This window comes from Ixodes scapularis, unplaced genomic scaffold, assembly GCF_016920785.2.
Source record: "Ixodes scapularis isolate PalLabHiFi unplaced genomic scaffold, ASM1692078v2 PGA_scaffold0__279_contigs__length_252992795, whole genome shotgun sequence".
Classification (NCBI taxonomy): Eukaryota; Metazoa; Arthropoda; class Arachnida; order Ixodida; family Ixodidae; genus Ixodes; species Ixodes scapularis.
This window is the reverse complement of record NW_024609835.1, coordinates 96,585,152-96,598,888: the sequence shown is the minus strand read 5'-3', so window position 1 is coordinate 96,598,888 and position 13,737 is coordinate 96,585,152. Positions and strand designations below refer to the sequence as shown.

The window sequence follows — 13,737 nt, the reverse complement described above, 5'->3', positions numbered from 1 at the left end:
TAATATTCGTACAGTGTAAATTATAAAAAGCCAGAATAAAAATTACAAGTGGCCCCATTGAGAAATTTGGAAGTAAAGTCATGCACATTTTTATTTTTTCGACTCGTTAGTTTTATACAAACGCCTTTCTTCCTAACTTTTTCGGGAATGATATTGGCTAATATCAAACTGGCCTTTCAGCCCGTCGTTACCACAGCTTCGGCTGTAGTAACAACATAATTAGCTGCATTATTAAAAAACCTATGGATCAGAAGTGCAGGCTACACATAGAGACTCCTGGCTCGCCCAGGTGGAGTTCACGTTTCCCGAGAATGTGGAATGTACTATGTTCAATTATGAATTCTTTTTAAATAACTCTTTGCATGCACTGCAAAAAAAAAAAAGTTTTAGTGCTACAATGTAAAGGTCCGTTCACACACTTGCCACTCCTTGAAAACGCGTGCCTTAAAACCTCTTAAAAGTTCTTAGGACGAGAGAACACACTTGAACGCCGGCTCCATCTATGCGGTGACCCTGGAGCTGCATTTCCCAACAGCGAAGGTTTCGCGGGATTTTCGAGGTCGAATGTGCGTAGTACCCATGAGAAAGGCTAATTCCTAACGTTGACAAAAGGTTTTCGAGCCAGGAAAGAAAGAATGATGCTCGAAAGAATTAGAAATTATGCGGGATCGCCAAGTTTCCACTGCTCTCCAATAGATGGCACCAGCGTGTCCTCTCGTCGTAAGAGATTTTAACAGGTTCCAAGGCACTCGGCCTTAAGAAGTCGCAAGTGTCTGAACAGGCCTTAATGTTTCATAATGTAGAATTAGGACAATTTAAAGCAATTCGATTTGTATCACTGACACTCACCGAGAATGCTGACGGTAATGAAGCCAACGACAGGATCGCCGTAGCCATTTGCGGCCGTACATTCGTACGTCCCAGAATGCTTGAGTTCGGCAGAGTCGATCTGAATGACGTTGTTCTTTACCAGAGCGGCGACGTTAATGGACGAGTCGTTCTGCACAAACGCCGCAAAAAGTCCATGTTCAGAAAAGTTATCGCAAAAAGCCCACGAAGCAGACTATAGCGCTAAATAAATTTTGGGGATGATATTAGTCACAGAAACAACCACAGGAAATGTCAGTGACAGAGCTATCACATTATCTAATCCTTCGAATAGTAAAACGTTTGAATGCCAGAACAAATCCACACAACACCGCACTCGGCAGGCACGTTCATGCACACGATGTATGGCATCTTGTGACGAGCGAACGAAGTCATATAAAAGTTTTTTTAGGGCCAATTCGCCCACTCAATGGTACACCGACTTACACTGTTAGCACGAGCAGGACATCGGAGCATTTTTCCGTTTTACTTCAAAATATATTGATAGGAATAAAATTGTATCGCTTAGGTTGCTGCCCCGAATGAACAGATGCGTCAACACTGGTAGTTTTGATGACATTTTTATTACTAAAACTACACTGGAAGATAGCTTTGACTCTGAGTTAGCATATTAAAATTAAAATCTAACAGTAAAATAAAGTACTAGTCCAAGGAAACGATCGAGACCTTTTCACGCTGAAAGTTAACCTTAACTTTTTTCAGGACACCAGTGTGAAACCAGTCAATATATTCTGTTGTTGAAACACCCATCACCTTAAAATCAACACAACAAGCTGGTGTGTAAGCGTACATACTTTCCAATATACATATAACTGTTTATGTAAAAGCTCATAAAGAAAACGCGGTGAATTAAGTTATAAATTAGAATGATGTCATTGAAATGCAAGACACACACGCTCTCGAACGTATAATTTCATATTAAAGAAAAAATATTTCGTGATTCGAAATATTTCATGAAGCGAAATTTGGAAACAGTTAAAGCAACAAACTATTTTTAAATTAGTGACTCACGAGAAGTAAAGAAAGCATCATTGAAGGTGACATGATGAACAGAACCGCGCGCACAAAGACAAGGACAGAGAAAAGGAACATGCACGACACACAAGGGCTGACTTGCAACTGAATTTATACACAAAAGGAAGAAGTAGAAGACGCACTGAAAGACACGCAGGGCCCGCAGGGCTTGTCACACGCGACACAACACCATCTAACTACAATGTCTTTGCCCCATAGTCCGATCTAAAAACAAGGTTTCGGTTTGTAGTAGTGACACTGATGGGTGGCTGACGCAGCAGTCCCCCAGTCTGTTGATGCAATGTGCTTCCCAGATTTCGCGAGTCGTCTTGTCTCAATAGTGTCCAATTATTGTTTTTCCTTTAAAGGGGTCATGAAAAGGTTTTCCTACTTCTTCCTCCTCAGCTTTAATCCTCAACTCAAATGCGAATTGTGAAATCACGTGGTCGTGACATTCCTACGGCACCGGTGCGATGACTCCTATAGTCTGTTTCCCCTTATGATGTACCGCAGAAAAGGCTACAAGCGCGAGCTTCTTGCTCTAGGGCACATCTCGGCGGCACAAGCTCTCGTGGATTAAGGGCAGCTGCCAACGCTATGAGCTCGCGCTTCTAGCTTTCTCTGCGGTACAACATAAGGTGAAACGGAGTATAGGTTCCACCGTGCTTTTTATGCACACCATAGAACTTGTCATTCCCCAGTGACAATAAGTTCCGCCAGGGCACTCATTGGCCACGAACGCGAATCCAAATATTCGTCGACGGATTGATTGTTGACGAGCGCATACGTCCGAGTGACGCAGTTCTCGTGTCCAATGCGTGAGCTGGGCTCTGCTAACGTCAGTTTGGCGCCGGTGACGCGCTTTTGGAACCGCGGATGTATCATAGTGAAAAGGCGGAGAGCTTTCGAAGGCAAGAAGGTACACAATAGTCCGCTATATTTTCAAATGTTCGTACCGAACAGCTGGCTTTTGACTTTCTAGCCTCTTTCTTTTGGCCAACTAAACGATATGCGATTAGTATAGTCCCAATTTAATATCATTCATCCCAACCCAAAATTCGTTTCATGGCCCCTTTAAGAATTGGAGCACACGAGCAGGAATTGCAATGAACGGGAAGGTGACCGCCCGCCATAGATTTTAGTGAACGATCATGCTCGAGAAGGCGATCGTTTAGGCACCATCCAGTTTGGCCCACATAGCGTCTACCACACGTTAGAGGTATTTTGTATACCACGCCAATTGAACACGACACATAAGGGTGGCTGTGGCGTTTCTGGCATTTGTCTTTGTTGAGGTTATCCGCTATTGAGCGAACCTTTGAACAGATTTGTGCCATTCTTTTTGGGAGCTGTAAACACTACAGGCACATCGTACCTTTAGGCTGCTCTTTTTAAATTATGCGAGGTTTTGTGCATGTATAGTACAACAATCTTTCGTTTCTGTGGATCTCTAGGTTTCTTTCGCTGAATCCCTTTAGTCTTACGTACTAAGGCCGCCACCACCTCGTTTAAGACCTGTGATGGAAAGCCCGACTTTTGGAGTCTCTCAACTTGAGCATTAAAACTTTCACGAACAGTATGAAAGCAGGACTTCGTAAGTGCAGCCCCAAGTATGGTAACCGCAATCCCCTTTTAACAACTTTCGAATGCGCTGATGTGTAACGAAGGGTGCCCTTTTTTGACCTAGGAGAAAAACTCCAGCAGATATGGTTTGTTTGAAGAGATAACGAAAGGTCCAGGAACTTGTAACTTTCCGTCCGAAGGTTTTTCAACAGTGAATTTAAGACCAAAGCCACACCTGGAAAATACCCTCATAACCTTATCAACGTAATCACCTTCAACAGACTTGGGATACACTTCTTCTTCCTTCTGTGTATAAATTCAGTTGCGAGTCCGCGCTGGTGTGTCGTGCATGTTCCTTTGCTCTGTCCTTGTCTTTGTGTGCGCTGTTCTGTTCATCATGTCATCATACCAACTCGCCCAACTTACAACACTTCTTCATTGAAGTTGAGCCAAGCCCCAGCAAAATTGGTTCAGCACGTTATCCACTCACTTTACTCCTGGCGATGATGAGTGAATTTGCAAGGTGCATACTCCGTTCATCGCAAAGCTGACAGGGCGGCGGAAGTTAGGTGCTCTTTGGACCAGTTCTATGTAGACCTTTTGCCAGATGACAACACTCTCAATCATATCCACACGCAGAAACCAGCGTCACGTGATTAGAGGAAGGCGGCTGATTGGTTCCACGGGCGCGTATGCCCAGTCAGCTTAGGGGCGAACGGAGTATGACTTGCAAGCATTCGTAAGAGGCTCAACGACCACAGGACAACACCCAAGAAGCCACATCTTTATGCAATCTCTGTCATGTACACCAACATTCACAGCCCAAAGACAAGCTCACCAAACTGTAACTATTCCAGAAGCACATGCCAGAGGAAGGCAAAGCAGAACGAGGGATTGTGGAAAGTAACACGCAATCGGGGAACAGCAGTGGCCAAATGAAGCCTTGGACAGATTTTCACGTTTTTTTTTAATTGTGTAGCATGGCGTAATCTAAGCTGCGCTTGTAATTGGAATTCACGGGAAGATCTGTAGATATCTTACACAAAAGGGACATTGCAACGTCGTACTATAGGACCAGGCCATGGAAAATTGACAACTAGACTCGATTTAAATTTCAAGTCTTGGGGTACTCAAACGTTGTTTTTAAAGTCAGGAAGTTATCTGAGCTTATTTAAAACATAATTGCGCAAATTTACACTGAATCACTGGTGACTTCAAAATATCTTCATGTAAAAATCACAAGTCCCACATTGTGTCGTAACTGTGGCCTGGCTGCATATTCTGGCATGGCACGTGCATTAGATGATTGCCAGTGAATAATAGCAGAGCTAGGTTATCACAGAAGCAGAGAAAATAAATATTCAAACGTTAAAAATTCAATATAATAGACTTCATCGCAAGCAATTGCTAACGTTTCGAAAGTCTGAAAGGCGATGTGTGCCGGACACACTTAAATTACTTCAGATAACTTATGTAGTATGAAGATCAGTACCTTTAATAATTATTCTTGGCATGACAAACCTTCAACTGAATACTTGATCACCGCTTCAGTGAGTAACCCTATATTATAATGCTTTATTTATAACATCAAATTCAGCATTATGCTGAATAAAATGAACGTGTATCATTCTCACCACTCTGTACAGGTCATCAACACACTGCCTCAAGCTCATGTTATTAAGGCACTGCTGTCAATGACGGCATTATATTAACAAAGAATGAAATGATAATTATACAGAGATAGGAACACTTAGTCAAACAGTGTTCAACTAAAAATCGCGAAAGCAGGTAATTTCGTGATTTCACAAACAACTGAAACTCGCACGTTACACGTTAGCAATGCACATTAGTAATTATTCGGTTCCTACAAATCTCCTCAAGCAACAATCCCGTGGGCCGGAACAAACATCACAACCTGCCGCGTTCTTTTTTTTTCTTTCTAGTACGCATCATTTTTTGCACGTTCTGTTTCTATTGTTAAATTCACCTGTAATATGTCATATACTGTAAACGACTAAATTTTCACGAGGACCTAATTTCCGCGGATTTCGCAAATCGCCTACAAACGCGAAAAATACGCCCCCCGAACGATTCGGGCAACATGTGAACACTACGGAAGCTACGCTCGATTCGCGAAAATTAGAACCCGCGAATAATTTCAAATTTTCAGCTTTGGCCCAACTCGCGAAAATTAAGTCGTTTAAAGTGTTCATGAATATGTTCTTAAGCAAATTTTTCTGCGTCCTTTCAATCCTCGGTCTCACATTGCTTTGATTGTTTGCGAAAATGTCAGCATCAAACGTTTTCTTATCTAAATTTACCTGATAAAAATATGTAAAATAACCGTGAACCTATTTTTAAGAGCCTTCTCAGCGCTCTTTTAGGTTCTGCGCTTACACTGCTCTCATCGTCTTATAATGTAGCTAAACTCTTAGAATAGTAAATAATTTAGTTATTGTTTTTACATTGTGACAGTAACCAGTAGATATTTGACAGACATCTTATTTTTAGGAAATGTCTGCCAAATCTTCCGTCTTGATTAAACGTAGACCGGTGCCTACAGACAGTGCCGGATTAAGACATTTGGGGGCCCTGGGCTTAGGCTGTTATGAGGCCTCTACCTATGATAATGGTGGGGGTGATGATGGTGGTGGTGGAGGTAACGATGACGACGGGAATATGTATATCTTTTAACTTGTTAAATCTAGATATGTTTCATCGTATGATTATTGTCGAGCCTTGCTTAGATTCGTAGATTCAATGGAATTCAAGTTTTCCTTGCTGTCATTGAGCGGATGCGATTGTTTAGAAGCTACTTCGCAAATAATCAACCCCTCTAGCAATTTACAATATAGTAATTTTGAGATACAAAACTGAATTCAAATAAACATTGCGGAAAATATTAGGATTTGTCATTCACATCCAGCAACTTAACCATAAAAACAACAACAACAACAAAAAACACTAAATTGCTTCAGTTTAAAATGTTGACTCTGTTCATGAATTAGTTTGACTAGAATTACAGGTAGATTCATAGAGTATATGCCCGGGCCAGTTTACACAAATCGGTCGTGATGTCGACTTGTAGCACAGGTGACCCTCTTGCTAACATGTCGAGTGACATCATTAATCACACATGAATTGAGTTATGCAGCAACCGAAAAGGTACCTGCAAAATTCCCACTCTAATTTTACTTCCCCTAAACTAAATGGCATGCCTCGCAAATCGACAACTGCTACGAAAATCTAGAGCCCTTATTCTTGTAATTGTTCCAAATTATTGGAAGTGATTTAACTTCTAACTAGCCCTCTGCTAATTAATTACTGATGTGAACAGTGAAGGAAGTGACATAGGCAAGAAAGAAATTTCGTTGTTTGAAGAAGTCTTCATCGGGATGAAACTACTTCGTAAACGCTCTTCTAATAACTGAACCCTCGTTTCGCAAACAAACACATACTTCCACATTTAAAGCATAGGAGAAACTGCGTGCGATTCTAAGACATCGACCACTGTCGTTCGGGCACATCTGCATTTAAAGAATTTATCATGAGAATTGAGATGTTTTTTTTTTTTTTTTTTTTTTTTGTATTTACACGCTGTATTTTTGAATGGGGAAAATGTTTCGCTTCAGATTTAGTACTAATCTTGTTCTTTTTAAATGCAGTAATTTAGACCTCGGTGGCCATTTTGCTCTGTGACTCAACGTTAAAAAAATAAAAGGTTATACCTCAGAGGTTGGTGAAACCATTGCAGTATTCTTATCAGTCGCTGGAAGGAAGAGTGTTCAGTTGCACTGGCAGACCAGATATCGACTCTAGAGCACTTCCTTGCAGTCAGTACCCATCGAAAACTGTTGAGGGGCGTCTTAAGAGCCGGCTCCTTGGAAAGCCTTTTTGTTGGTGGCTATAGAGACGGTGTCCGGAAGATTTACGGGCGCCCTTTTCGCTTGTTCCAAACTTATCGTTCTGAAATGAACTCCGTATGGAGTTTCGCGAAAAGGATTTAAACAACATGTGTGAACCATCTGCGTCGCTTGCTTAACGCTTGCTTAACTTCCTGCTCACAATTGTCCGTAGAACACGCTAAGGGGGCCCCAGTACAAAAGAAAGCTTCATAACCGTCCTTCCATCAAACTCCAATTAAAAAAAAAAATCTACCGAGGGGCATGGGAGGCCGTGTTAAATTTTGTTGTTCTGGCACGCTTTTGCACACCGATCTCCCAAACGGGAACTTTATGGCATCCTTGTTTCCTTGTTGAGGAAAAGAGAACGAGAGGGCCATAACGCCGGAGGCCCTTCGGAGTGTTTCTTCTGCTTTCTGCCTAAACTTTCTTAAAAAATAAAAAAAAAGACTAACATTTTTAAATTTTCAGGGGCCAGCATAGGGTCCCATGACAGCCTGGGGCCCAGGGCTGCAGCCCCCTTAGCCCGTACCTAAATCCGGCCCTGCCTACAGACGGCGGTTTAGTCGCACACGCCGCAAATTAGTCGATTGGTTTGCGCAGAACTCGCCTACGGGAACTGAAACAAATTGGTACGTTGAAGCATCTTCAGTAATTTGCAATGTTCAGGGTTCTTGGATGTGACAACCCTAGCGTTGAAGAAGTAAAATTTAAAACACCCACTTACACTTTAGTTTTTCGAGTTTCTTAAAACCCTACATAAAAACAATATTTTTTTTATTTTTTACGAATAGGTCGTGTTTTTTAAAGCTTTCGTTTCCTGATTACTAAAACATTTGCCAAACTTTTAAGCCCCTCTATTTTGTTAGACGTCATTTGCCTAGTCCGTGGTACGTTGTGCAAGGCATTTTAGAGCGCCACAGCTATCAATGAGCGAAGCGGCTCGTCTTTTGTCGAGCCAAACAAAAAGGCACTAAGCGTTCGAAGCAGACTGCGTGAACAAAGAACCCGCCAAAATATGAAGTAACACAACAAAAGTTACCGCGGCGCTTAAGAGAAAAAAAAAAAACGCATCGACGACAAGGCAGGTCGCGCACTACAGGAACGTGCACTAAGGAAGCCCGCGTTGCCCGCAAGCCGATCCGCAAGACCAGCACCGAGGTCGCATGCTGCTCACTTCACTGCAACACACCAAGGAGTAATCACCGACAGCTCGAAGAGGTCAGGACAAGGTCAGGGAGGATGGAATTCACAGGGAAGACTAGCAAAGGAGGCAAAAAAAACTATAGGGTCGGCCACAGCAAAGACGCCGCTAGTGGGATGCTTGCTCGCACAGTCCCATGTCTCGCTCCGTTTTTGTGTTGCTTTAGAGTAAACTTCACTTACAGACCGCGGCGACCGTGCCACATTCGAGGTGCCGATATGATCCTGAAAACATTTGAAACAACAGCCACTTTTAACGAGACACCGGACACATGCGGGAACTGCGACGGACCAAGGAGGCTCCTGCAGTCGCGGCGGATATCCGAGGCTTCGTGTCACTTTTACGCTGACGGCGTGACGTGGCGGTTAAAACGGGACGAGCAGATACTTGCAAAACAGAGGAACAATAATGACAGACCCATATGTACGCATACATTCGAGCTGTGAACGGATACAGTATCATCACAATATGACAAAAGCGTGGTTCAAACAAAAATGTTTCTTCTCTCGCTCTGACGACAACGTGACGCGTCATTCAGGACATGAACGAACGGAACATAAAGGGAAAAAGGCAATCATTAAAAAAAGTATATATATATATAATTGTGTATCGTCGTCGAAATGCTTGCTCGAAACGAAGCATGCCACTATAGCCGAACGTGTAGAGACGGTGCGTTTGGATGCTAAGCATTGGCCTCTTTCTGGCTGCGGTGTGCACTTCTTACCATGTGCCGCCAGGTGATGACGGAGTCTGGCTTTCCGGAGGCCGTGCAGCCGATCTCGAAAGGCTCCCCTTTCATTACTTTCACTTCGCCACTTTCGGGGTGCGTCTTCAACTTGGGGGGTCCTGCCAAAAAAAAAAAAGAGACGCCCGGGAAGGAAACACCCGCGATGAGCGATCAGAACGCGCGAGCAACGACACAAGAGGAGAAAAGTCACGAAGCCGAACTTCATTTGACGTTTCGTGACATGACCCCCCCCCCCCCCCCCTCCCCCTTTCCCCTAAACTTCCACCCGCTACTTTGTCATTCCATTCGCTGTTTCCCGAGGCAGTGCTTTTGAGGGACAGAAGTGCTCACTCATGGCGTTATTACGATGAGGATAATAAGTAAAGGAATTCACGATCTATTGAGAGACCCTGCTTGTCCACGCATCAAATAATAGTATTAATAATAGTATTATTTTTATTATTATTATTGTTAGTAGTAGTAGTAGTATTATTAATATTCCTATAAACAAATGCGAGTGCTTCGAGTTCCGCAATGTTCCATAGCGGGACCGTCAAAGACCCAAACCCTTGTAGGGCTCATCTCCAAAATACTGTAATAAAAAACAGCATAATAAGAAAAAGCCATAAAAAATTCGTAAAAGCGACAAAGAGAAAAAAATCTGGATCACACGCACGTAATTAGTAGAAAAAGCGTCTTCGCGGTTAAAGTTAAGGCCGGTTCACACATTCATCGCAACGCTAAATCAACACGAGGAACACCGCTGATAGAGCGCTGACTTGAACGTAAAGTAGCCCTGGTGCCGCACAATATCAGCGCTGTATCACCAATACAGCTTGAAGTTCGCGCTGCATAAGCAGTCAGTGGTATTTTAAGCGCTGACTAATAGCGCTGAGGTAGCGCTCTGGTGTATGCGTGAACAGGCCTTTATCATCCCATAACCATAAGCATACTCCCATGGTGCGATTTTGCTTGCGATTTCGCAGTTGTGACTTACACCACCGCAACTTCTGCCAGGTTTTTTTTGTTATTTATTTTTTTATATTTCTCAAGTAGTGATACTGTTCAGCACAGGGGAGAGGTTGTTAAATGTGTGTGGAGCATGGGGATAAAGAGGAGAGCATTTCCAAAATGTGTGTTCATGCGCTGCGTTGCATATGGGGCCAGTTTCCGAAGGTTCTGAAAAACCACGACGGGAATCTTAAAGGTTAAATAAAGCTGGAGCATAACCGTATGCATAAATAAGGCCCGGAAAAGTGGTAAAGAGAGATCCTCGAAGGTGCTGCCGGATGTTTTAATTCTGAAACCATATGCCACGGTAAGCATGATGCCCTTCAGTAGAGAAATTACTTATGACGTATGTCGAAAACCAATTCATAATCTGAATTGAATCGAACTGCAGTAATTCTACTGCCTTATCATATAAGAAATGACTCAGTAATAGAACGGTATCATCTGCGTATTAAAATATCCTACAGTATTTCACCACCCGGGACAACTCATTAACTTAGGTATTTTGGAAAGAGGTGACAGCACGTATCCTCAAAAAACGCCAGTAAAAAAAAAAAAAAAAAAAGAGTTAGCATTGCGGGAATTAAAACTAGATTCGTACGGTTTGACAGAAGGTTTTCAAGCAGGGTTTAAAGGGGACACCTGAAGTTTAAGCTGAAGAGTTTCCTCAAAATAACCTTATGCGACAGATTCCAAGGTTTTAGAAACATACCGAGGAAAAGCGCACACGTAACAACATTTTTCTTAAATACAGTGTTCAGCAAATCTGAAACATCCTCAAGTAGAAATTGAGGGTCGTTTCCCAGTAAAAAAAATGCTGTTATGGAGAAAAAAAGTTACATTTATTCATGAGGGCAGTCACAAAATATTCGCTATTGAAGGCAAGATCGAGATAAAACGATAGCTTTCGAGCTTCTCGCCCCGCCCTTTCGTTTCGCGGCTGATTATTGCGCACCCATTAGTTTCCATCAAAGCGTTGCATGAATGCCCACCTGGGAGGACGAGCTTGTGCTGTATGGAGTTGGGCTCGATCTGGCTGTTGACCTTGCAGGTGTAGACGCCGTCGTCGCCCGACACGAGGCCTTCGATCTTGAGCTCGTCGTCGGGCCCCAGCGACATCCGAGGGTCCGGGTGCACGCGGAAGGAGCCGGCGAACAGGATGTCTTTGTTCTTGATCCACACCTTGATGAACTCATCGTCGCCTGCAAGAGGTGCAGGTGCCTCAGTTCACTCAACAGGGATCGACCGGGTGACGCAGCAGCCTATCCGGAGCGAAAGTGAGGACGAGGAGGAAATGAGAGCGCGCGATGACGTCAGGGCATCGGGCTATGATTGCGAGAATAGCGGGTAGACGCAAAGGCCAGCTGCTTACGCCTCTACCCACAGTCTCCCTCCAATCAGAACAAAACAGAGAGTCGTCTGCATGTTCCTCGCGCAGGGTCTGGCGTTCGGCGTTTGAACGCCAGACGTTCTGCGAGGAGCAGACAACAGTCTTGCATGCTCTGATTGGTGTAAGATAGTGGGTATAGACAAAGGCAGCTAGCATTTGCGTTTATCTACTAATCCTTCCAATCAGAGCTTGACGCTCTGACGTCACCGCACGCTCACAGCTTCTTCAGTTTCTTTCCGTATATGCAGAAATGGGAAGGAAAGTCTCTTCCCTGTTGAGAGCTCGGGTGCAGATGTCCCCTGATAACTCTCGCTGGAACTAGTTTAAACAAAAGTACGTGACATTCGCATATACTATAATCATTGCCGTGTGACGAGGCCATCAAAAAGTAAGGTTGATGAAAGGAGGACGATCAAATGCCCTACCGGTCAACCCATTTCAATGTGCGTAATCATGCGTTCGTTTGCAATCGTCAATGCTGAGACTGATTTGTATCCAGACAATGTGGCTCGTGCTTCAACTATTTTTAAAACGACACTTTGCATAGATTTCGTCCTCGTTGGTTGTCGTCACCGCGCGCGCGCGAAGAATGGAAAAACTTTTTTTATATCCCCTCTTCGCGTTAGGAGAGGGAAGTTAGGACTTCTCGTCGGCCTTGCCGCGCGAAGGGGGCGAAGAGGGCAGCTCTGGCGTCCCACGAAGATTGACGCGACGAAGGGAGAATCTTCGTGTCGTCTGTTGGAAAGACTTGTTTTCAAACATTTCTGCGTTGTAGAAAAACCCACTTTGGCGGTATCCTGTTGATACGCGTAATGGTGGATGGTTTTTGAAACTTCCACCGCGCTTGCCCACTTACTTCACGAATCACCCCGCACTGCTGGCGGTCGTCATTGGCATCCACGACGCCAACCACGACGGCTATGAGGATTAACCACGTCGGACATCAGTGCTCAGGTACGTGACGGCACCATTTTACCCGCGTTGCGAGACCGTGCTATAACTATCACTTCCGTCTCTTCGCGCATTGTTGGCGAAAATTACAACTTTTAGAGCGCAGCTCTTAGGGGTCCCTTTCCGGCTTGAGCGGCGTCGCCGTCGGCGTAACCGCGATGTCACGTAACCCCCCCCAAGGTCACGTGACAACTCCCCCCCCTAAGGTCAGGTGACCCCCTGAGGTCACATGACTCCCTGAAGTCATGTGACCCCCCTCCGCCGAGGTCACACGACCCCCCCCCCCCCCCTGAGGTCACGTGACCTCAAGGAGTCGCCTATCCCTCAGTACGCTTCCATCCTCCTCCTCAAGAGCTGCGCTCCAACCGGCGTTACAAGGAATTGTAAATGGCTTTAATTTTTTGTTTAGTTTCTTTAGTTATGTATAAGCGAAATTCCTGCTTATAGGTTGCCCCTACAACGTTCCGTTGGAGAAAAAGTTGTGTTCGCTCGTTCACGCAGAAAGAACGGTGTTCGGATAGCACTGTTTGACATCTGCAGTTTAGAAGAGGCTGCTGCGAGAAGCTACTGCGTTGTATGCCAAGTTTCATCGGATAAACCACCAATGGAAGGGTATACCAACTATTGTTTGTTGCAGGTTAAGAAACGAAGGACTATTTCTCCCACAAAGCGCAGGAAGCGAGTGAAAAGGAGGAAAAAAACAATCATGGTCAGCAGAGAGCAGCAACAGACTACAGCAGGTCATTCCGGTCCTGAGAACTCAGCCAGCTATACGAGACAGTTGAAGCATGTCACACTCACCTGTTTGGACGATTTTGCATGGCAATAGTACCGTATCCCCGAGATTGAAGAAGAACGTGTCATCTTTCGTCAGGAACTCGACTTTCTTGTCTGTGGGAACTTCCATCTCTTCCTCGGCTGAAATGAGAAAAAAGAAAATAGCGCGTAAAAGAGGAGTCAGCCATAAATTATACGCATGTCAACGACTTCGGAAAGTGTCGTGTGATTTCGGTTTTCACGATCATTCAGACAAGCAGCGTTCCAAATTTTCTAAAATAAAAAATAAATAAATAATGAGTAGGTCCAG

General features: G+C 44.1%; 1 protein-coding gene across 7 annotated transcripts in view; it reads right to left on the bottom strand.

Annotated features, from left to right (window-relative positions):
* Window positions 1–13,737, bottom strand: part of LOC8031230 (limbic system-associated membrane protein) — a 247,857-nt gene that overhangs the window by 18,877 nt on the left and 215,243 nt on the right. For 4 of the 7 annotated variants that reach the window (XM_029972120.4, XM_029972123.4, XM_040223457.3 and 1 more), the window contains 4 exons: window positions 13,452–13,568; window positions 11,302–11,511; window positions 9,296–9,417; window positions 850–1,000 (listed from right to left, as the gene is read on the bottom strand). In XM_029972120.4, coding sequence (XP_029827980.3) covers window positions 850–1,000; window positions 9,296–9,417; window positions 11,302–11,511; window positions 13,452–13,568 — 600 coding nt within the window. Of the gene's footprint in view, window positions 1–849; window positions 1,001–8,753; window positions 8,796–9,295; window positions 9,418–11,301; window positions 11,512–13,451; window positions 13,569–13,737 lie in introns of all 7 variants that reach the window. The other 3 variants (XM_042289162.1, XM_042289163.1, XM_042289166.1) reach the window with 1 other exon arrangement.